Here is a 25,140-nt window from a genome sequence, read left to right on the forward strand (position 1 = left end):
GGAGGAGTGGGGAATCAAACCTGGTTCTCCCAGATAAGAGAGCTCTGGCTGTCCCAAGGCCATTCCAGCAGCTGCAAGTGGAGGAGTGGGGAATCAAACCCGGTTCTCCCAGATAAGAGAGCTCTGGCTGACCCAAGGCCATTCCAGCAGGTGCAAGTGGAGGAGTGGGGAATCAAACCTGGTTCTCCCAGATAAGAGTCCGCGCACTTAACCACTACACCAAACTGGCTCTCAACCTAAATCAGACCATTGGTCCATCAGGATCAGTATCACCTACTGAGACTGGCAGCAGCTCTCCAAAAATCTCAGGCGGAGATCTTTCCCATCACCTACTGAAAAACCCTCACAACCCCCAAGACTGCAAGCCAGTCCAGCCTCTGGAAAATTCCTTCCAGAATGTAAATATGACATCACTGGAGAACCCTAAGTATCATCAAAGCCCACCCTCAGAGTCTTTGCGATGATGGCTTCCGTCTGCAGTGGTTCCAGACCCAACACTCATTCATACAGCCCTGGAGAAACAGGAAGCGTTACCTCTGCCTATGCCGAAAAACATCCCGTCCTGAGAGCGAGATATCCTGGCGAACGTCTGCTAGGGCCGCCATGGCACCTTGGGCGACAGCGGCTGCGGAATGAGGCCTGTGAGTGGCCACCGACACTGCTGCTCCTGCTGGGTTCTTTCCCGCCATGCCAGACGGGGCCTGACCGGTGGCTTTACTTGAGCCGGGTTTAAAGTGAGCGGCCAAGGCGAGGATCAGCCTCATGATGGATTTCAGGTTGCCATCAACGATGTCTACAAAACACGATCAAACACACACACGCACAAGGTTAGTTGCATGAAATCCAGCATGCCTCATACTGTACAAAAGCAACAGTTTGCGCTGAACGCAAGAAGGGCGTTCTAAAGGCAAAAATCACAAAGAACACAAGGCTGCCAATGAAAACTGCAGCCCTGTGTCAAATTCTCCCCTCAGCTTTCAACGTACCCCTTATCCGGACAATGAGTGTATTTCTGCCGCCATCAGCAGCAGAAGCGGACTGAGGAAGGGAGGGAACGGATACGCACATCACACTGATGTAAAAACCACGAGCCTCCAACCTTTTGGAATTCTGACACAAGGGGGGTGGGCACAACCACAAAATGGCTGCCAAAGTAAGTGGAGCCAACCACAAAATGGATGTTGCAGGAGGCGGAGCCACACGCAAAGGCAAGCCCAAGTGTAGGGGGAAAGGGAGGTAATTTTAAACGGGGAGTGGGAGAGAATAAAACCAACACTGTGGTGGCAGCTGCCACTGAAACTTTTTTATTATTATTTGTCCAGCCAATTGGGTCCCCAGTGGCCAATCAGAAGCCCTGTTGACAAGTGACTGACTTGGCTCCACCTACTTTCTAACAACACTTGGTGGGCACCAGGGAAGGTGTCTGTGGGTGCCATGGGGAGCCATGGAACAAACTGAGATAGGCATTACAGAAGGGCAAGGAGGAATGAGCCTGCTTCAGCGGGGAGGGCGGGATATAAATCAAATAAAGCAGGAGTGGCCAACGGTAGCTCTCCAGGTGTTTTTTTGCCTACAACTCCCATCAGCCTCAGCCATTGGCCATGCTGGCTGGGGCTGATGGGAGTTGAAGGCAAAAAAAACCACTTGGAGAGCTACCGTTGGCCACCCCTGACATAAAGTAAAGTAAAGTAAAGTAAAGAATACTCCCAGAGCAGCCCGTATTACTACATAAGAAATGGGAACTACATAAGATATTAGACTTTTGAACTAGGAGCACAAAGTCCTGTGTTCAAATTCCACTGAGCCACAAAAGCGCACTGGTTCTGTCCTGCAGCCTAACCTACCTCACAAGATTGCTGTGAAACCAAAATTAAGTAAACTGTCCCAAGTTTCTCAAGAGAGTGAACAGGACAAAAATATGATAGCTAGATCAACGGGACAGCTCCGTGTCAAGCAAACCAAAATAAAATCACTGACTGACCCCCGCAGGCCAACTTTTTGACGGCATCGAGTGTACCCAGGACTTTTAGACGGGATAACATCTCACGTCAATGGGGATATCTTCCAGTAAACAACCTATGGGACTATGGAAGAAGGAAAGGAAAAGGAAAGGTCCCCTGTGCAAGCACCAGTCATTTCCGACTCTGGGGTGACGTTGCTTTCACAACATTTTCACGGTAGACTTTTTTTACAAGGTGGTTTGCCATTGCCTTCCCCAGTCATCTACACTTCCCCCCCCCCCCCAGCAAGCTGGGGACTCATTTGACCAACCTCGGAAGGATGGAAGGCTACCTGAAAACCCAGCTTCTGCCGGGGATCGAACTCAGGTCGTGAGTCACGAGCTTAGGACTGCAGTACTGCAGTTACCACTCTGTGCCACAGGGCTCTAAGGTAAAGGTAGTCCCCTGTGCAAGCACCAGTTGTTTCCGACTCTGGGATGACGTTGCTTTCACAACGTTTTCACGGCAGTCTTTTTACAGGGTGGTTTGCCATTGCCTCCCCCAATCATCTACACTTTCCCCGCAGCAAGCTGGGGATTCATTTGACCAACCTTGGAAGGATGGAAGGCTGAGTTGACCTTGGGCCAGTTACCTGAACCCAGCTTCTGCTGGAATCGAACTCAGGTCATGAGCATAGAGTTCAGACCACAGTACTGCAGTACTGCTGCTTTACCACTCTGCACCACAACAAAATGCACCAATGCATCTTTTCCATGGGATCCGGATTTCTTTCCCTCTAAGATGTGCTTCTGTTGCATATGTGTCCTATTTTATAAACGCTCAAAACTAAGGGTGAGCACAAACTGCATTATTGCAGTTCAGTTCACGGTTCGTGGCTGAACCATAAACTGAACCATGAAACAATACATTGGTTCGCAAACTGAACCAGTCTATATTGGTTTGTGACCCTGCTTTCAGCTCCCTGCCACTTTTTGTCGGGAGCAGAATGGAGGGGGTTAAATGACTCGGAGCCATTTAACCCCCTGCTTTCTGCTTACAGCCATTTCAACCCTCTGCTTTCTGCTCACCACCAAAAGCAGGAGGAGCAGAAAGCAAGGGGTTAAATGGCTCAGAGCAGAAAGGGATCGTGGCCCTGCTTTCTGCTCCCCACCGCTAAGCTGTTTTTCATGAAACCACTGCCTTCTGCTCTTCACGAACCGTCATGAATTGCCTTAAAATTCATGGAAGCTCATGGTGGCTCTTTCGTTTGTGAACACCGCTTTGTGAACTTTGAACCGGCCAAAATTTGTGAACTTTAGTGTGTGTGCTGGTTCATGCCCATCCCTATTCAAAACACCTACTTGAGAAAATGCATCTCCCAGTTTGGGTTGGCAACACAGTTCTGCCCCCTGACACACACAAAACACATCGCAAATTCTTCTTTTCGTTTTCTTTCTTTAGAAAGCTTTAGAGGTTGAGTGTTCCCTCCTTACACCCTTCCTTCATTCTAGTTCCTGACTAGGTTATTCTATCCTATTCGGCGTGAAGGGGAAACGTTCTAATTCCCCTGTTGCCTATCGCCAGCCATCATCTGTTGCTCAGCTGCAGAATCAGACACCCAGTTTTGGAAAAAGATGTGCCAATGCCAGAAAAGTCATTAAGCGAAGCAGGACTTGTCACAATACAAACCCACCAGTCGTTTCCCAGGATTCCACCTAAAGTGGATGGATACCCAAAGTCTTGTCAAAACACATATAAATCCCCAGATTTTCTTGGACGCTACAAAAAACTCAGATTCAGATTGTTCCGGCTGCAGTTTATATAAAAGCTGGTACAAAAACTCTTGTGTAACATCCCCCTAAGCAAGGGGAGTGGGTGGAATTGCACGGCCTCCTGTCTTCACAGAAGGTCCACTGTTTTCTCCCGTTACTGAAAGGATGCTCAACTGAAGTTTAACCTGCAGGGTTTTCTTTTTCTAGAAACAACATGAGGATCAGGCGCTTTCTATTTCCAGCTGAAGGTCCTGCCACACCCTGGGCCCTTAGGAGAGGCAAACAGTGAGGCTGCTTTAAAAAGTCCAAGAATGAGGGAATGTTCCTTTCTATTCATGCGATGCCAGTGACTCAGCTGACTCCTTAGCAAGGCTAAAAAAGCAGCTGGCGTTGCCTCCGAGATCTCTTTTCCACCACATGTCCCATTCTGCTCGACAATGGAAATGATGGTAAACATGGTTCGCAAGGCAAAAAGCGCTGTTTGTTTCTATAGATGCTGTCACGATCCTAGGAGCAGTGAGGCCTACGGGCTCCAGGGAAGCCTGTATCAGAGTAGCTACGGGGCCTACATTTCCCAATATCCCTTCTGTCCCTCTGACTGGGTGGCAGAGATTTAGGATGGGAAACTTGCCCAGTAAGATCAGAGGGATAGGACCTGGGAAGAAAGAATAGAACTGGCTAGAGAGCCAGGTTGTTCTCTCTGGAAAGGCTGCAGCAGGAGGGTTCCCTCCCCCAAGGAGTGGTGAGTCTGTTGGCACTAGAAGAAGGGAATATATAGCAAGTCACATCAGGGTTTTCATTTTTGCTTTGTACCACCTTCCCTGTTTTCATATTCACTGCTGAATTAAATATTTTTACAACTCACTTGTTTTTTTTCTTGAACACTTATAACAAACCTGCTGTTTTACTCTCTGGGTCCCCATGTCTCTTTCCTCATGGATAGAAGGTGCTTCGTTAAGAAGGAAAACAGGGGTTGGGTAGGTGCTCTGGAGCCTCCCAGACAGACCCTTACCAGCGTGGTGGTGGCCAACAGAAGGCCCTTCCTGGTCCCCTGCTTGTGACAGACGGGTATTTATGTACTTAGCAGATTCCCTTGTTTATACGTCGAGAGCTCACGAACACTCACCTTTAGCGGAGGTCTGATGCATACGGATCTTTTTGGATGCCACAAACTGCAGGACTTTCTCCACGTTCTCCTTCATTTCCTGCTGGCTAGTGGGGCTGACCTGAACTCCGCTCAGTTTCTCCCCCGCTGAGAAAGAGACATGCACCAGTTACAAGCAACCGGGACCCTGCGTCACAATAAGTGCTGACTCTAGCAGATTCGGGGGGACGGGGGGACGGGAGATAGTAGTTAGACTCTCCAGCCATCCCTCCTAGGATGCAGAGAGGAAAACAAGCTGCGATTTTGCCCAGCCTCTTAGGGCACCGAGCGGCTGCAATAATTAGAGCGCATATCCTGCAATCCAAAGCGATCTATCATTAGCCGCTGCATCGGCTAGAGGTGGCTCCTGCCTTGCTGGCACTCTGCGCCGTGCCGCCTTTGGAAAGAGTGGCGTTCGTCTCCGCAACCGTATGTCGTAGCCGGTTATTGCCTTCTTTCAAATAAATATTGGCTTCGCAGAAAAAAAGCAACACCCGTAGAAGGCCTGCGAGCAAGCAAAACAGCAGCTCGGATATTTTGTGTCATTTGGCAAGGATACCAGGCTGAAGAAAAAGGCATCGAGGGAACATATGAACATATGAAGCTGCCTTATCCTGAATCAGACCCTCCTGGGTCCATCAAAGTCAGTATTGTCTTCTCAGACTGGCAGTGGCTCTCCAGGGTCTCAAGCTGAAGTTTTTCATGTCCATTTGCCTGGACCCTTTTTAGTTGGAGATGCTGGGGATTGAACCTGGGCTCTCTGCTTACCAGGCAGGTGCTCTACCACTGAGCCATAGTCCCTCCCTGTGTCTCCAGCTGAGGTTCTTCACGCCTATTTGCCTGGACCCTTTTTAGTTGGAGATGCCGGGGATTGAACCTGGGACCTTCTGCTCACCAAGCAGATGCTCTACCACTGAGCCACCATCCCTCCCAAACACGGCTTGAGTCCCTGCTCAATATTTGAAAGACTTGCTTTCGGAGAGACATGAAGCTGCTTTACACTGAATCAGATTCTTGGACCATCAGGGTCAGTATTGCGTATGCAGACTGGCAGCGGCTCTCTAAGGCAGAGGTCTCAAACATGCAGCCCAGGGGCCAAATCAAGTCCCCAAGGGCTCCTATCAGGCCCTTGAGCAACTGGCTGTCATCTGCTTCCTTCTTCCTCTCTCGTGCTTCCATCTGCATAACAGCTTGTTTTGCAAGGCTTGCTCAATCGCACAGGAGCTACAGAGCAAAACCTCTATTTTCTCCATCGGCTGAGGCTCCTCCCTTGGGGAGGAGGGGGGGGGAGGCAGAGCTTGTTTTTCCAGGTCCTCTCAATCACACAGCAGGGCTACTGAACCAAGCCTCTCTCCCTTCTATTGTCTGAGGCTCCCCCCCCCCCAATCTCCTGGTGAAGGAAGGAAAGAGCCACAGCTTCCTTTGCCCAGTTCGTTGGGTCCCATGGGAGAAATACAAAGAAAGCCCATTTAAGACCAACAAGTGCTAACATTATAAGCATGTTTTACGTTTTTTTAGAAAGCAAATATTTGTGTTTGTCTGTGTCCTTTATATAGTTTATATCTCCGCTACCTAATCTTAAATAGATACTCACATGGCCTGGCCTGACATGGCCCCGTCCAACAAGGTCTCATTTATGACAGATCTGGCTCTCATACCAAATGAGTTCAACACCCTTGCTCTAAGGTCTTAGGCAGAGGTCTTCCACATCACCTCCTACCTGCTCTTTTGACCTGGAGGTTCCAGAGATTGAACCTGGGACCTTCTGCATGCCAAACAGATGCTCTGCCACTGAGCCAGAACTCCTTCCCCCAGGGGCTTTTCCCCTGCTACTTCTACAGCTCAATCCTGTGGATGCTTACTTAGGAATAAGGGCAGGGGGCTGTGGCTCAGTGAAACAGCCTCTGTTTTACATGCAGAAGGTCCCAGGGTCAATCCCCAATGTCTCCAGTTAAAAGGACCAGGTGATATGAAAAACCTCAACCTGAGACCCTGGAGAGCCACGGTCAGTCTGAGTGGACGACACCGTCCTTGATGGCCTGATTCATCATTCAATATAAGGCAGCGTCACGTGCGTTGTAATAGTGGAACAATGGCTCAGGGGCAGAAGATCCCTGTTTAAAATTCCCGGCATCTCCATTTAAAGAGTCTTAGGCAGAAGCCTTTCTTCTTCCTGAACCTTAGAGATGCAGCCAGTGAGAACAAATAATATTGAGCTGGTCAATCTACCGCAGAAGTCCCACTAAATTCCACCGGAATTAAGGTTACAGCAAACATAAACTCTGACTGTTTCCACGTGGCCACAGTTCTCTATTTAGCTCTCACTGGGAATGCGAACGGAGAGCATTTCACTGCAGCAAGAGAGCATCCATGGTGCAATTTCCCTTGCCTCAACTCCCTGCGAGCTGGCATTCTCCTGCCAATGCCACTGGGATAGATGGGGGTGGGGGTGTTATTTTTTTTTAAAAATCAGCAATTGACATATCAGTGCAACATCGTGACACCCTATCTACCAGGCCTTTGGAATTCCTGGGTTTCATTTTTTTAAAGCCTCTAGCCCCTTTCATTGCTGAGATATAAGGGGAAAGGCATTATTTCTGCAACAGAGGACTAGAGACTTGTCTTAAAAAATGAAACCTGTGAATACAAAGCAGCTAGTAAAGCTAACCGCTAAGACACATTTAAATGCTATGGAAATATGTCAATTGTTGATCTTTTAAAAAAAAAATCCCTCCAGTGCAGGGAGGAGTCTGGAACTGCAGATATAGAAGAACTGAAACAGGGAACATGGTGCTAAAGTGTGTCGGAACTGCAAAAATGTGCAGTTTCTCGTCCATATGGCACACAAACATGCTTGGAGAGCCAGTTTGGTGTAGTGGTTAAGTGTGTGGACTCTTATCTGCGAGAACCGGGTTTGATTCCCCACTCCTCCACTTGCTGCTAGAATGGCCTTGGGTCAGCCATAGCTCTTGCAGAGCTGTCCTTGTGAGAGCCAGTTTGGTGTAGTGGTTAAGTGTGCGGACTCTTATCTGGGAGAACCGGGTTTGATTCCCACTCCTCCACTTGCACCTGCTAGCATGGCCTTGGGTCAGCCATAGGTTGTCCTTGAAAGGGCAGCTGCTGTGAGAGCCCTCTCCAGCCCAACCCACCTCACAGGGTGTCTGCTGTGGGGGAGGAAGGTAAAGGAGATTGTGAGCCGCTCTGAGACTCTTCGGAGTGGAGGGCGGGATATAAATCCAATACCTTCATCTACCTCACAGGGTGTCTGTTGTGGGGGAGGAAGGTAAAGGAGATTGTGAGCCGCTCTGAGACTCTTTGGAGTGGAGGGCGGGATATAAATCCAATACCTTCATCTACCTCACAGGGTGCCTGTTGTGGGGGAAGAAGGTAAAGGAGATTGTGAGCCGCTCTGAGACTCTTTGGAGTGGAGGGCGGGATATAAATCCAATACCTTCATCTACCTCACAGGGTGCCTGTTGTGGGGGAAGAAGGTAAAGGAGATTGTGAGCCGCTCTGAGACTCTTTGGAGTGGAGGGCGGGATATAAATCCAATACCTTCATCTACCTCACAGGGTGTCTGTTGTGGGGGAGGAAGGTAAAGGAGATTGTGAGCCGCTCTGAGACTCTTTGGAGTGGAGGGCGGGATATAAATCCAATACCTTCATCTACCTCACAGGGTGCCTGTTGTGGGGGAAGAAGGTAAAGGAGATTGTGAGCCGCTCTGAGACTCTTTGGAGTGGAGGGCGGGATATAAATCCAATAACTACTTCTTCTTGAACTGTGATATTTCCAAAACAAATTGTACCAACCTAGATTTGAAGCTAGCAGCAAAACAGGAGAAATGTCAAGTGGACACTCCCAAAAACCAGAAATGTCAAGTGGACACTCCCAAAAACCTGTTCCAGTTTGGACACCACACCAGAGCAAAACCTCCATATGGAAGCCACCACAGTGGCTCATCTGGCTGCCCTCAACCTCCTATGTCTGCCCAGTTCTCACTACCATTTTAAAAATCTTCTGTGTTACTAGACCTTTACCAGAGATGATCAGAGTCACTCAGCCATTTGGAAAGCCAGTTTTCAGCCCTGACTGGGGTGAACGAATTAGTTTCCTTTGCGGCTGACCTGTGCTACTTCACCCCAGGCTGCTCAAATGCTGACTTAGTATTTGTATTGAAGGCCTTGTTCGTTCCACAGTTAGAACTAGACAAACTCTAGGCAGCCTTTAGGCCAGATCAAAACAGCACCTTTTAAAAATAATAATATCTCAATATAGCCCTGTGATGTAGTGGTTAATGGGTTGCTTTGGAACAAGCAAAGAGACTTCTTATTTCAAAGGTGTCTGTTTTAAAGGAATACTTCTGGGGCGGGGGGGTGGGGGGGAGGCTCACCTGCTGCACCTGATTCAGTGAGCTGTATCTGAGAGCTGACCTGATCTTGTCAGATCTCAGAAGCAATACTCCCTCTAAGCTGTGGAGTCTTGTGAGCAAAAATTCTACTTGGCGAGCTACTGGCATGAGGGTTATGAGCTACTGCATAAGTTAGTTTGCTCTGGCCCACGTCTCCTAAACGAACAACAAAAATGTGTGAGCCAGAGGCTAAAAAACTGTGAGCTAGTTTACACTAACTCAGCTTAGAGGGAATGCTGCTTAGAGGCTAAGCGGGGTCGACCCTGGTTAGTATTTGGATGGGAGACCACCAAACAAGTCCAGGGTTGCTGTGCGGACGCAGGCAGTGGCAAACCACCTTTGTTTTGTCTCTTGCCTCCTGGATGGCCCAGCCTGGCCACAGCCATATTTCCATAGCATTATATGCTGTAAGCCGCCCTGAGCCACTTCGGTGGGAAGGGCGGGATATAAATCGATACATACATACATACATACATACATACATAAATAAATAAATAAATAAATAAACAAATAAATAAATTTCCAGAGCCAGTTTGGTGTAGTGGTGAAGTGTGCGGACTCTTATCTGGGAGAACCGGGTTTGATTCCCCACTCCTCCACTTGCACCTGCTAGCATGGCCTTGGGTTAGCCATAGCTCTGGCAGAGGTTGTCCTTGAAAGGGCAGGCTTCTTGGAGAGCCGTTTTAGTGTGGTGGTTAAGTGTGCAGACTCTTATCTGGGAGAACCGGGTTTGATTCCCCACTCCTCCACTTGCAGCTGCTGGAATAGCCTTGGGTCAGCCATAGCTCTGGCAGAGGTTGTCCTTGAAAGGGCAGCTGCTGTGAGAGCCCTCTCCAGCCCCACCCAACTCACAGGGTGTCTGTTGTGGGGGAGGAAGGGAAAGGAGATTGTGAGCCGCTCTGAGACTCTTCAGAGTGGAGGGCGGGATATAAATCCAGTATCTTCTTCTACCTCACAGAGTGTCTGTTGTGGGGGAGGAAGGGAAAGGAGATTGTGAGCCGCTCTGAGACTCTTCAGAGTGGAGGGCGGGATATAAATCGAGTATCTTCATCTACCTCACAGAGTGTCTGTTGTGGGGGAGGAAGGGAAAGGAGATTGTGAGCCGCTCTGAGACTCTTCGGAGTGGAGGACGGGATATAAATCCAATATCTTCATCTACCTCACAGGGTGTCTCTTGTGGGGGAGGAAGGGAAAGGAGATTGTGAGCCGCTCTGAGACTCTTCGGAGTGGAGGGCGGGATATAAATCCAATATCTTCATCGACCTCACAGGGTGCCTGTTGTGGGGGAGGAAGGGAAAGGAGATTGTGAGCCACTCTCAGACTCTTCGGAGTGGAGGGCGGGATATAAATCCAATATCTTCATCTACCTCACAGGGTGTCTGTTGTGGGGAAGGAAGGGAAAGGAGATTGTGAGCCACTCTCAGACTCTTCGGAGTGGAGGGTGGGATATAAATCCAATATCTTCATCTACCTCACAGGGTGTCTGTTGTGGGGGAGGAAGGGAAAGGAGATTGTGAGCCGCTCTGAGACTCTTCGGAGTGGAGGGCGGGATATAAATCCAATATCTTCATCTACCTCACATGGTGTCTGTGGTGGGGGAGGAAGGTAAAGGAGATTGTGAGCCGCTCTGAGACTCTTCGGAGTGGAGGGCGGGATATAAATTCAATATCTTCATCTACCTCACAGGGTGTCTGTTGTGGGGGAGGAAGATAAAGGAGATTGTGAGCTGCTCTGAGACTCTTCGGAGTGGAGGGCGGGATATAAATCCAATATCTTCATCTACCTCACAGGGTGTCTGTTGTGGGGGAGGAAGGTAAAGGAGATTGTGAGCCGCTCTGAGACGCTTGAGTGGAGGGTGGGGTACAAATCCAATGTCTTCTTCTTCAATGTCTTCATCTCATCAGATCTCAGAAGCTAAGCAGGGTTGACCTTGGTTAGCATGGGAGACCACCAAAGAAGTCCAGGGTCGCTAGGCGGAGGCAGGCAGTGGCAAACCACCTCTGGATGTCTCTTGCCCTATGGGGTAGCCTTAAGTCAACTGTGACTTGATGGCACTTTCCACCACTATCTGGGAGCAACACTGCTGGGATCAGAGAGCACTCCAGTGAGGTGCTTAACCCAACATATTAATGTGCAGAGTGAGCTCCACCCACCCACGCACCTCTGTCTTCCTCAGCCCGCCTGACTAAGTTTGTTGAGAACTCGGTTGAAGGCAACCCCAAATCTTTGCAAGAAGCAGAGCATCACGTTACTGACCTACAATCTCGACGAGAGAAGCCAGGACGACCCCATCTCGGAGATCCCGCCTGAGGTCCTGCACCGGCTTCACTGCCGGCTTCTTCTTCAGCTGTGAATTCACCCAGGCCACATATGCCTGCAGCTGGTGCTGGAAAAGAGGAAACAGAGCAAAAGCTGTGACTGAGTGACAGGACAGGGAGGGCAGGCACCGCACTTCGCGCTGCGGCCGTCTTCGCACAGGGAACCAAAGCAGCAAAGGCTCTGGCCCAGAGCTCTGTGGCCGTTCTGAGAATCACAGTGAAGTCCTGAACAGACAAGGGTTTCCTCCTTGCCTTTGCTGACCCAGACAGCCCCACACACTCAACATGGACGAAGGTCAGGCCCCAGCTACTTAAATCCCCTGGAAAACCCTTACGCATGAGGTGCTCTTGTGTACGGAAGGATACCTGGGCTGTGCTCATTTTTGTTGTCCCACTGCTGCTCATCTTCAAGCAGCTTTTTCAAGCTCTCCAAAAACATCTGTGCACAGAGACCACAATGGGATGAGCACAAACACCACGAGAGCAACAATTAGAATATAAGAGAAGCCATGTTGGATCAGGCCAATGGCCCGTCCAGTCCAACACTCTGTATCACATAAGAACATAAGAGAAGCCACGTTGGATCAGGCCAATGGCCCATCCAGTCCAACACTCTGCGTCACATAAGAACATAAGAGAAGCCCTGTTGGATCAGGCCAAAGGTGCATCCAATCCAACACTCTGCGTCACATAAGAACATCAGAGAAGCCGTGTTGGATCAGGCCAATGGCCCATCCAGTCTAACACTCTGTGTCATATAAGAACATCAGAGAAGCCATGTTGGATCAGGCCAATGGCCCATCCAGTCTAACACTCTGTGTCACATAAGAACATCAGAGAAGCCATGTTGGATCAGGCCAATGGCCCATCCAGTCCAACACACTGTGTCACATAAGAACATCAGAGAAGCCATGTTGGATCAGGCCAATGGCCCATCCAGTCCAACACTCTGTGTCACATAAGAACATCAGAGAAGCCATGTTGGATCAGGCCAGTGGCCCCTCCAGTCCAACACTCTGTGTCACATAAGAACATCAGAGAAGCCATGTTGGATCAGGCCAGTGGCCCATCCAGTCCAACACTCTGTGTCACATAAGAACATAAGAGAAGCCATGTTGGATCAGGCCAATGGCCCATCCAGTCCAACACTCTGTGTCACATAAGAACAAAAGAGAAGCCCTGTTGGATCAGGCCAATGGCCCATCCAGTCCAACACTCTGTGTCACACAGTGGCCAAAAAAAACCAAGTGCCATCAAGAAGTCCACCAGTGGGGCTAGAAGCCCTCCCACTTTGCCTCCCCATGCACAAGAATACAGAGCATCAGTGCCCCAGACGGAGAGTTCCAACAATAAGCTGTGGCTAATAGCCACTGATGGACCTCTGCTCCAGATGTCAATTTTCCCAGTTCCTTGACTACTCACTGCCTGTGCACTAGCAATTCTTTCCACAGTGCTAGGGGAATGCATTTCAGTGGTATGGGGCAGTCAAGGTTTGAATGTGTATTTCCCTCCCTCCTCCATAATGCATTTGATGGCTTTATTAAAATGTGCTTGTCTATAGCTGACCGGGAAGACGACAGCCCCTGGCCTCCTGTACAGCAGTAACCAGACCTCCTGCCGCAGCTGGGATTGCTGTCCCAGAGGGACACCCAGGAGACATAATCGAGTGTATCCCTCTTAAAGCGTGGCATCCCCTTTCGCTAAGCTCCCTGTTATTCTGCTGATGCGGCAGGTTTTCAGCCTCGCTTCCGCATCCTCTCGGCAATGTCAGTCACGGCGCCTGCCTCTCCGCTGCCCGCCCACCCCAAAGTCGCATTCTGATCATAGCACCGCTTGTAATCAGCCTGACAAGAGAAATCCAGCTTCAGACGCGCCGCAACATGGCTCCCTCCGTCCTGCTCGGAAAGGGGCTCGGCGGTTAGTGCGTTTTGGATGCGCTCGCCCAGCAGAGAAGCGGGGAGCACTCTGAAGGCACGGCCAGCCCAGTCAATACAGCCCAGTGCAATATAGAAAACTCAGAAATCAGAAGAGGGGAACCTTGCGGACTAGTCCAAGGCTGTACTTAGAGGTACTTTATGCTGGACATCCCTTGACTCATTTTGGAACCTGTGCTTTTCCCAGAATGCAGCTCCTCTGCGATGTAGTCTTAAGAACGTAAGAGAAGCCATGTTGGATCAGGCCAGTGGCCCATCCAGTCCAACACTCTGTGTCACATAAGAACATAAGAGAAGCCATGTTGGATCAGGCCAGTGGCCCATCCAGTCCAACACTCTGGGTCACATAAGAACATAAGAGAAGCCATGTTGGATCAGGCCAATGGCCCATCCAGTCCAACACTCTGGGTCACATAAGAACATAAGAGAAGCCCTGTTGGATCAGGCCAATGGCCCATCCAGTCCAACACTGTGTCACATAAGAACATAAGAGAAGCCATGTTGGATCAGGCCAATGGCCCATCCAGTCCAACACTCTGGGTCACATAAGAACATAAGAGAAGCCATGTTGGATCAGGCCAGTGGCCCATCCAGTCCAACACTCTGTGTCACATAAGAACATAAGAGAAGCCATGTTGGATCAGGCCAGTGGCCCATCCAGTCCAACACTCTGCGTCACATAAGAACATAAGAGAAGCCATGTTGGATCAGACCAGTGGCCCATCCAGTCCAACACTCTGCGTCACATAAGAACATAAGAGAAGCCATGTTGGATCAGGCCAGTGGCCCATCCAGTCCAACACTCTGTGTCACACAGTGGCCAAAATATGAGTGTGTGTGTGTGTATATATATATGTGTGTGTATGTGTGTATATACACATACACACACACATATATATATTGTGGCTAATAGCCACTGGTGAACCTCTGCTCCATATTTTTATCCAAGCCCCTCTTAAAGCTGCCTATGCTTGTAGCCATCACCACCTCCTGTGGCAGTGAATTCCACATGTTAATCACCCTTTGGGAGTAATGATACTTCTAGGGCACAGTGCTGAAAGCAGCAGCGACAACATGCAAGTCTAGCGTACACACAGAAAGTGTGGTGTAGTCGTGATGGACTGAGTGGTGGATTAGGACTGTACCAGCTTCCAGACTCAGTGGAAGGGGCCAGCATTAATCTTTCAAGCTTAATGGGGAGGGACGGTGGCTCAGTGGTAGAGCATCTGCTTGGTAAGCAGAAGGTCCCAGGTTCGATCCCTGGCATCTCCAAAAAAGGGTCCAGGCAAATAGGTGTGAAAAGCCTCAGCTTGAGACCCTTGAGAGCCGCTGCCAGTCTGAGAAGACAATACTGACTTTGATGGGCCAAAGGTCTGATTCAGTATAAGGCAGCTACATATGTTCGTATATGAATAAAATGGACCCAGAAGCCACAAAGATGAACTGCAATTCAGTCTGGATTCAACCCGTTCTTTTCCCACCAGTCTTTACCAGCTGCACATTTGCATCCTTGCATTTATTTATATCACACTTTTCTCCCCAGCTGGGACTCAAAGCAACTTTTAGAACACTGCTCGCACCTCCTCTCCACTTTCCTCCAACAACCACTTGGTGAGGTTGGCCAGACCGAGAGGCTGTGACAGGCCCCAGGTCACCCGGCAAGCCCCTGGGGCGGAAGTGGGGATCCAAACCTGGGTCGCCCACAGTCCTAATCCACCGCTCAGTCCACCACGACGACACCACACTTTCTGTGTGTACGCTAGCCTTGCATGTTGTCGCTGCTGCTTTCAGCACTGTGCCCTAGAAGTATCATTACTCCCACGCTTGGCTTTGATGCTCTTTGAAGACATTCTCTCCCGAAAAAGAAAATCAAAAACTCACAAAAGCTGGTTTGGGAGAAGACACAGCAAAGGTGGGAGAAAAAACAACAACAGGGTACCTGGGTGATTGTGTGACAATGTCACAGAGAAGCGACAGAAAAGGCGGTTGCAACTGAAGGTTGGGGCGGGGGTGCGGACCAAAACGTCCTTGTGGAAGCCGCCTATCTTATTTGTCAGTTTTATCCGGCTGTTCTGTTCTTATTGCTATTATTTTATGGAAATGGTGCTATTTTGTAAGCTACCATGGAAGTCTTTGGAGCGCAACACTCCGGTAGAAAGGCAATAAATAAGACTTCGTTGGCCTTAAAGGTGCTGATTGACTCCAACTTTGTTCTGTTGCTGCTCACCTGGATCACACTTCAAACCGTGCAGCGAGAACCACGGATAGCAATGGAACGTAAGCAACGGGCTTAGAGCTTGAATCATTTCTTTCAAAGGAACTTTTGACACACATACATTTATTTGCATGGTGCCCTTTGGTGCAGGCAAGTGCTCAACTTTTTCATTGAAATACTTTTATTGGCTTTATTCCCCAATACTATGTATGGGGGAGAAAGCTGAACGATGAAGAATGCTATAGAACAAAGCAGTAAAGTTCACCTTTAAGCAGTAGACAAGTGCACCTTTAAGACCAACGAAGTTTCATTCAGAATGGAAGCTTTCGTATGCTCTTAAGCAGACGTCATCAGACAAAATGGGAATGGAAGCAGCAATTCTTAATATAAGTGGGCAGTGAGTTGGGACGTAGAATCATGGGAATGTTTTAGCAGATTAGAAGAATCACAAACTGGGATCTGTGTTTGTTAGCGTTAGGACAAAACAGGGCTGAAACAACACTGGAGGGTGATAAAAAGCAGGCTGCTGTTGTAGGTGCGAAGTGCCATAAATCTAGGTAATGTTCTAGCTTTGTTAGTTTAAATAGAGGGCATGGTTTCTCAAGAGATTTTGCCATTAGGGAAAAAAAGGAAGACATTAAAATACAGTGGAGGATGGGTTGGTGTATGCAATAAGACAAACAGCCAATATCCCCCATTTGAGTATGTCAATACAAAAAAACCAAAACAAAAAAACCAACTATTCTGATACACTGTTCTAAAAGAGAAATAATATAAGTTAGCCCTTAGAAAAACAGGGTGCATTAAAGTATAGTGGAAGGTGGGTTAGGATATGTAATGAGACAAACAGCCCACATGCTTTTTGCTGCTGACAGAAATGCTGACAGAAAGAAACGCAGCACCACATGAGAGTTTTACAGGTTCCATGAACTGCCAAAAAGACAAATAAGCGGGTTCTAGACTGAATCAAGAGCCCCGCGGCGCAGAGTGGTAAGCTGCAGCACTGCAGTCCAAACTCTGCTCATGACCTGAGTTCAATCCCGGCGGAAGCTGGGTTCAGGTAGCCAGCTCAAGGTTGACTCAGCCTTCCCTCCTTCCGAGGTTGGTAAAATGAGTCCCCAGCTTGCCAGCTTGTTGGTAAAATGAGCACCCAGATGACCGGGGAAGGCCATGGCAAACCATGTTGTAAAAAAGTCTGCCATGAAAACACTGTGAAAGCAACGTCACCCCAGAGTCAGAAACGGCTGGTTCTTGCACAGGGGATTACCTTTACCCTTACTTTAGACTGAATCACGCTTGAAGTCTGCCAAGAAGCTAAGATTACTAAACTGAAGCGATTGTTCTTTAGTCGCCTCATGAGAAGACAAGAAAGAAGACCAGAAAAGACAATAACGCTAGGAAAAGCTGAAGGCAGTGGGAAAAAGAGCCAAACTGTGATGAGTTGACTGAATCAAGGAAGCCATGGCCTTCAGTTTGCAAGACCTGAGCAAGGCTGTTAACAATAGGACAGGGGTGGCCAACGGTAGCTCTCCAGATGTTTTTTGCCTACAATTCCCATCAGCCCCAACCATTGGCCATGCTGGCTGGGGCTGATGGGAGCTGTAGGCAAAAAACATCTGGAGAGCTACCGTTGGCCACCCCTGCAATAGGACATGCTGGAGGTCGGGGCTGCCGCAAGCCGAATGCAACTTGACGGCACAACACACACACACACTAATTTTCTCTTTTATGGTGCTTGCGATTGTTGCATCTTTCAAAATACACAAATCGCTCTCAAGGATCTTTGCAAATGTTCAGTTCCTTCCAACGAGGGGGGACTTCCTGTCGTTGTGCAGTGCTGGTCTCAGGCGGGAAAGCAGCTGCAACTCATTTAATTAGCAGTCTGGGTAATCTCTCCCTTTCAAAGTGGAAGATTCCCCTGCAGCGGTTTCAGGCTGGAGGCTTATTATGTGACCAGAAAACTCTTAAGCACTTTCTGATTTTTCCTTGCAATACTCCTCAGAGGTTTTGACTCCTACAAAAGGAAAATCCCAAGCAGCAGCAGCAGCGGCCTATTTATCCCTGGAAGCGGAGATTTAACAGGCAACAGAAATGAGAACCTGATTAAAGTTTAATGGCGGAGAGAATGGCAGGGTGGCATTAAAACGCGCAGAAATGAGAAAACCACAAGGCGCAAGCCAGCCACGCGGAACATCAAGATTTCTGAACTGTCAAAACGGAACGCTTTATCCAATCTCCTCCTTGCATCTTAATCGCCCTCTGCAACTTGATTACACCCTGGGAATATGTTCACAGGGCAGAATACAAAACCGGCTGTGCACTTGTCATTAAAAATATTCACCAGAATAATTTGTTATTTACAATCCACATTTTGCACTTGGACTCAAAACGGATTACGAGGAGCGAGTCAATACGATGAATGGAGGGGACATTCAGTAAACACGGAGAAGAATTGTAGAGCCAACAAGAACTCTAAAAACAGAACTGAAGCAGAGCATATCAACGTGAATTCCACAGTAGGATTCTAGTTTCAATAAGCTACACATAGCAGTACAGACTAGGGTTGCCAAGTCCAATTTAAGAAATATCTGGGGACTTTGGGGGTGGAGCCGGGAGACATTGGGGGCAGAGCCAAGCATAATTGAACTTCAAGGGAGTTCTGGCCATCACATTTAAGGGGACTGCACAAATTTTTAAATGCCTTCCTTCCATAGGAAATAATGAAGGATAGGGGCACCTTCTTTTGGAGCTCATAGAATTGGACCCCCTGGTCCAATCTTTTTGAAACTTGGGAGGTATTTTGGGGAGAGGCACTAGATGCTATACTGAAAATTTGGTGCCTCTATCTCAAAAAACAGCCCACCCCCAGAGCCCCCGATACCCGTGGATCAATTCCCCATCATTCCCTATGGGAATCATTCATGGAGGTGCATGATGGCTCTGGGGGCGGGGCTTCCCCCGCCGGCCAGCTGGCTGGGGGAGGGGGGAAGCCTGTAAAACCGGGGGATCCCCCTCTGGGACCTGGGGATTGGGAAGCCTAGTACAGACCACAGTTCCTGCTAACTTTTCTAAGTAACTGTGTGAATCGTTTAGGACAGTGTGAGTCTATTGCCTGTGTAGAAAAGCCCTCCTGAATCCTTCAGTTTTGCATAGTTTGCAGACAGCCATGAGAGACAGGTCCATCAGTAGCTATTAGCCACAGTGTGTGTGTATATATAATTTTTTTTGCCACTGTGTGACACAGAGTGTTGGACTGGATGGGCCGTTGGCCTGATCCAACATGGCTTCTCTGACGTTCTTATGAGAGCGGGAGATGTCCTGACCTATTTAGGCAAGCCGCTCCAGAAGGAGGGAAGGCAGCATAGCATAGCCCAGGGATGGCCAAACTGTGGCTCTTTCACACATATTGTGTGGCTCTCAAAGCTCCAGCCGTCCCATCAGCCAGCTTGGAGAAAGCATTTGTCTTTTTAAATAATTTCTCCAAGCAAAGCCAACTAGCGGCTTGGAAAATGCATTTAAAGTTAAAGCTGCTTTCTTTATACCTCTCCCTCTCCCATCTATTCGCTTTCCTCCCTCCCTCCCTCTCCCTCCTTCCTTCTGGCTCTCAGACATCCGATGTCCATGTCTTGCGGCTCTCAAACATCTAATGTTTATTCTGTGTGGCTCTTACATTAAGTAAGTTTGGCCACTCCTGGTATAGCCCAATGTCTTCATATCTTGGAAGCTAAGCAGGGTGGAAAGGAGACCACCAGGGCAGACTCTGGAGAGAAAGGCAATGGAAAACCTCCTCTGCTTCTCACTTCCCTTGAAAGCCCCTTTGCTGGGGTTGCCATAAGGCAGATCATAGAATTATAGAGTTGGAAGGCACCTCAAGGGTCATCTAGTCCCACCCCCTGCACAATGCAGGAAATTCACAAACACCTCCCCCTAAATTCACAGATGGCCATCAAGCCTCTGTTTAAAACCCCCCAAGGAAGGAGAGCCCACCACCTCCCGAGGAAGCCTGTTACATTGAGCTGTGACTTGACAGTACTTTCCGCACACATATGCACAGCAATAAACCCAGCTAGCATTTCAGCAGGTAGATACGCTTTGCTGCTGGAGGCCTCAGAAAACCACATCTCTCCACCAGTTGCAAATTCTGTCACATGAGAAGATCTCCCATAACCCTCCATTCTATGGGCTGCATGCTCTGCCTTGGCTCCTTCTTTCTGCTGTTTTGGGTGACAGACTCAAGTGAGAAACACAAAGACATCCTGTGTTCACTTGACATTGCAATCCCAGCTATCTTGAAGCCTATCAGCTGTCTCCTATTGTGCAAAGGCCTTAACTACGATACCTTCTCAGCTAGCACGTAAGGCCCAAAGAGTTGTTGCTGTTGTTGGGAAGCTGTGATTGGATCCCCTCAGGCCTTGAATTCAGCAGGAGCACAGCTCCTGAACCTTTCTGAGGGTCCCCCCTCTTCGTCCTAGGCTTGCCAAGTCCCATTCAAGAAATATCTGGGGACTTTGGGGGTGGAGCCAGGAGACTTTGGGGGTGGAGCCAGGAACAAGGCTGTGACAAGCATCATTGAACTCCAAGGGAGTTCTGGCCATCACATTTAAAGGGGCAGCACACCTTTTCAAATGCCTTCCTTCCATAGGAAATAATGAAGGATAGGGGCACCTTCTTTTGGGGCTTATAAAATTGGACCCCCTGGTCCAATCGTTTTGAAACTTGGGGGGTACTTTGGGGAGAGGCACTAGATGCTATACTGAAAATTTGGTGCCTCTACCTCAAAAAACAGCCCCCCCCCAGAGCCCCCGATACCCGTGGATCAATTCCCCATTATTCCCTATGGGAATCGTTCTCCATAGGGAATAATAGAGTGCCCGGTAGACATCTCCCTCCCCACGACCGCTTTCTAAAGAGTGGGAGGGCCTCCAAACCAGGGGATTCCCCTGCCCCCTCCCTCTCTCTAACACACAAACACTTACTGGGTCTGGTTCCTGCACAACTTTTCTTGCTCTGAAAACGAAAGCAAAACTGTTACTGACCCTTCCCCATGAAGCGCTTCCTGCTTCCTGCTCAGCTTTAAAGGCACACATTTTAAAAACGGACCTGTTTGCAGGTTTCTAAACCTGCTGGAGCTCCAGAGGTACACGGTGACTGTGGAGGCAGGGCTTCCCCCGCCGGCCAGCTGGCTGGGGGTGGGGGGAAGCATGTAAAAATGGGGGATCCCCTGCTGGGACCTGGGGATTGGGAAGCCTACTTCCTCCCCACCTACCTTGTCCACTGAATAGTAGGTGCAGCTGCATAACAATCCCTGGATTAGGAGAGCGGGCAGCCAGCCAGCCACCAGGAGCTTTGCCACACCCCCAGCAGCCCTAATTAACCCCTGGAGAAACCCACGCCACCCTTTCTCCACTTCTTATGTGATTTTGGGTGGCGGGTGGCTTGCTGGCCTTTTTGACTGAGGGGTGGTGGCCAAGGAGAGCCCCAGGTGAGTGAGGCCTGCTTGGATCTCTAGCCAGCCCAAGCAGGCCTTGCTCGCCCAGGGCTCTCCTTTCCTGCATCAGATTGCTTTTGGCTGGTGAGGGGTGGCATACGCCAGTGAGTTATGCTAATGAGCTCCACCACCTATTTTTCTACAAAACGACCCCTGGATCGCCTGAAGCGAGGCATGGAGAAATGCTCTCCACTCCAAAATCCAGCTCAATATTTCAGTTAGTGCGACTGCTCTCTGTCCACGGACAGGAGTACAACTGCAGATCAGTCACTGGCAGATAGGAGAGGATTGAAGATTAAAGCCAAGAAGATCTCAGATTGAACACTCAAGCTTTTGGCTATGCTAAAGAGTGTGGCCAAAACAGGGCAACAGCTTCGTACCTCACACCCTGCTGCCGGGTCACACCCAAAAGGGACACAGACTGCTATCAGCCTAATGGCTATATTCAAACAGTGAGCTTTTGTGTGCCAAGCACACTTCCTCAGGCAGTATGAAATGGAAACAGAATCTTACATATCTTACATGTAAGTGGTATAGACAAATTCATTCCTTAACCCACAGCTTTCTACACTTGACGTCAATATCCAATTAAATGGAAATTCTGAAAGCAATGAAATTATAGGAATTTGGGGGAAACTTTTTCTGATAGTTTTAACATGAGAACCTGTGAAGAGTTTAAGATTGTATTTTGTAGCAGCCAGCAGGATAGCAAAAAATTACGTAATCCTTTCACTAAAACACAAAACCTTGCAGGCTGAAAAAGGAGTGCGACTCCTCAAATTTTCACCTAACAAATCCATCAAGGCCTGTTCCCGTGTACAATTTAGCCTTTAAAAGCAGCCATCAGAGCCTGTAGATATACTGGGGGGCTGCAGTGTCAGGGAACAGGAAAAGAGGTCCCCTGCACTATCTCTCAGTCAAAACCAGCTAATTGTGTTGCTTCCATTGTCCATGAGGGAGGGGGGAAGATGGGCAAAAAGAGAAGATGCACAAAGGGGAAATGGCACAGAAGGGACAGTTAAACTCCTCTTTTCCACGGTCACTTCCTGTTCCTCCAACGGCTGCTTCTTAAGCTAGACTTCATGTTGGGGGATCTGATTATGGACACACACCCCTCCCAGAATAGCAAATCTATCTGCTTCTCCATACATTACTTCTTATGAGTTATTTATAACTTGCTTGTTGCCTTTGGAATTTTTAATTAAAACACCTTTTTTTTCCTTCCTACCCTAAGCTTTGGTCAGAATTTGTCCTGTTTTGGTCCAGCACTGAAACTGTATTGAGCTATATGGAATAAAAGGGAAAGGGGGAGGGGAAGGCCCCCAACACCTATGAAAGTCATCTCTCTGAGGTAGATCCAAATAGGCAGCCACAGGGAGGGACTGTGGCTAAGTGGTAGAGCATCTGCTTGGTAAGCAGAAGGTCCCAGGTTCAATCCCCGGCATCTCCAACTAAAAAGGGTCCGGGCAAATAGGTGTGAAAAACCTCAGCTTGAGACCCTGGAGAGCCGCTGCCAGTCTGAGAAGAGAATACTGACTTTGATGGACCAAGGGTCTGATTCAGTATAAGGCAGCTTCATATGTTCATATGTTCATGCTGGTCTGAAGTAGTAAAACAAAATAGGAGTCAATTGCACCTTTGAGACCAACTTAGCTTTATTCGGAACGTAAGCTTTTGTGTGCATGCACACTTCTTCAGACAAAAAATGAGGTACAGCAAGCCTCTATTCTGCTATTGGTTTTTAACTTTGTACCACTTGGCATTCCAAACCCCACCAGCTATATGTGGCTCTGCTTACTGTACCTCGTTCCTCATCTGAAGAAGTGTGCATGCACACAAAAGCATACGTTCTGAATAAAGCTGTTGGTCCCAAAGGTGCAATCGACTCCCATTTTGATCTATCTGAGGGTGCAATCGACTCCCATTTTGATCTATCTGAGGGATACGTAACATTATCTGGCTGGATATGACCACAGGAAACGATGAGAAGCCACGGTCAATGTGGAAGCTCCAGTTCCCACCATTCTTCTCTCCCCAGGGAAGATTTCAAAGCAGGACTGATTAGCAGCTTTCATCTTGAAAGTCCCAGCCTTTGCCAGCTGCTCTGTTTATTGGGAGGAAGATCAATTCCCCAGATGACTTTGCTTGCACAGCTGCATATCAAAATCCAACTGCCTCCATAAGCCAACATTCTGGCCTTTGGGGGTTACGATTACTTTCAAGCTAATGTCCATCGGGGCATTGCTTCTCCTGCGACAGTCTTTTACTTGCTCAAGAGCCTCCACATTCGAATCCACAGGGCACATCTGCACCAATTATTTTCTGTGAGTCAATGCCAATTTGAGGCACCCAATACACATGCATATGCTCCCTAAAGTAGATGTACAGCTTCATCATTCCTCTTCTCCCTTATGCTGGAAAGCATGTGGAGAACCTAGATCTCTTATACACTGTTGGTGGTCCTGTAAATACATTTTAAAATTTTGGAATGATATTATTGAACAAATTAAACTACTTACCAACTGCAGAACCCCTCTAGACCCAAAACTAGTTTTTGCTAAATTTTTGGGAATGCCCTCACATTCCTGAAATCAGGCAGGAGTTCACAGCATATCTTTTAATGGCTGCAAAGTTACTGATTGCTCGACATTCGAAAACTACTACCATTCCATCCCTGGACCAATGGAAAGCAAAGGTTTGGGAATTAATTTTATTTGATAAAATATCTGATTCTATCTCCGGACCTGACTCCACCACTGCTATTTCTGATCTTTTAAATAAATGGTTACCAGTTTTGGATTATGATTGGAAATCGCATTCTTTTCAACACTTTCTTCTTGGATATCTTCATCACGCTCTTATTATGCTTTTTATGCTTTATCATTTTTAACCCTCCAAAGTTATATAGGTTCATTGGTTAGAGATAATGTGATATGTTTGTACTGTACGATCACTATGACTCTTTTGGTGATTATATTGTGTATCTTGCTATTTATTTCAGAACTAACTGTATATTGATTTAGGGTTTGTAGAGTCTTTCGGGATCAAGTGCCGTGTTCTACTGGAGAAAGTTTTCCTTCCAGACGTTTCGTTCTCAGCTGCGGAGAACATCCTCAGTGGCGTTGCAGCCGGAGCAGGCGCTCAGACCTTCTTGGCTGCTGTGTATTGCTGAGCGCCTGCTCCGGCTGCAGCGCCACTGAGGATGTTCTCCGCAGCTGAGAACGAAACGTCTGGAAGGAAAACTTTCTCCAGTAGAACACGGCACTTGATCTCGAAAGACTCTACAAACCCTAATGATGTTACCAGCCGTGAAAACCTGAAATCTTTGTATATTGATTTGTTTGGTATTAATAAAGTTTTGTTTAATTTTGTACAACACCGTAGTGTGGCATTTCTTAGGAGCAGAATGGAGTTCCAGAAGCAGGTACTGCTGCCTTCATCCCAAATGGCCTGACCAATCTGCTGCCAGCTGTATCTCACCCAAGCACACTTCTCAAAGACTCTGCTCCAGGGTGGAGGCTCCACCCACCTGACTTGCTTTCCCAGCAGCCATCACAGCCCTGATACAAACTGGATCCTATGGTTCTTAGGCAAGTTCCCTGCGGCTCTACAGATATGGGGAAAGCAGATCAGGGGAACTTTACCATGATTCAGGGTCAAACTTGTTGTGTAGTTCGGTCTGAGTGGCCATAAGAACATAAGAGAAGCCATGTTGGATCAGGCCAACGGCCCATCCAGTCTAACACTCTGTGTCACACAGTGGCCAAAATACCCAGGCGCCATCAGGAGGTCAATCAGTGGGGCCAGGACACTAGAAGTCCTCCCACTGTGCCCCGCCAAGCACCAAGAATACAGAGCATCACTGTCCCAGACTTAAGAACATAAGAGAAGCCCTGTTGGATCAGGCCAATGGACCATCCA

General features: G+C 48.3%; 1 protein-coding gene across 3 annotated transcripts in view; it reads right to left on the reverse strand.

Annotated features, from left to right (window-relative positions):
* DIXDC1 (DIX domain containing 1) overlaps positions 1 to 25,140 on the reverse strand; it is a 158,628-nt gene that overhangs the window by 89,255 nt on the left and 44,233 nt on the right. For all 3 annotated transcript variants that reach the window (XM_060251355.1, XM_060251354.1, XM_060251353.1), the window contains 3 exons: positions 11,521 to 11,650; positions 4,839 to 4,964; positions 535 to 793 (listed from right to left, as the gene is read on the reverse strand). In XM_060251355.1, coding sequence (XP_060107338.1) covers positions 535 to 793; positions 4,839 to 4,964; positions 11,521 to 11,650 — 515 coding nt within the window. The remainder of the gene's footprint in view (positions 1 to 534; positions 794 to 4,838; positions 4,965 to 11,520; positions 11,651 to 25,140) is intronic.

The sequence above is a fragment of the Heteronotia binoei genome, chromosome 12 (genome assembly GCF_032191835.1).
Source record: "Heteronotia binoei isolate CCM8104 ecotype False Entrance Well chromosome 12, APGP_CSIRO_Hbin_v1, whole genome shotgun sequence".
Taxonomy (NCBI): domain Eukaryota; kingdom Metazoa; phylum Chordata; class Lepidosauria; order Squamata; family Gekkonidae; genus Heteronotia; species Heteronotia binoei.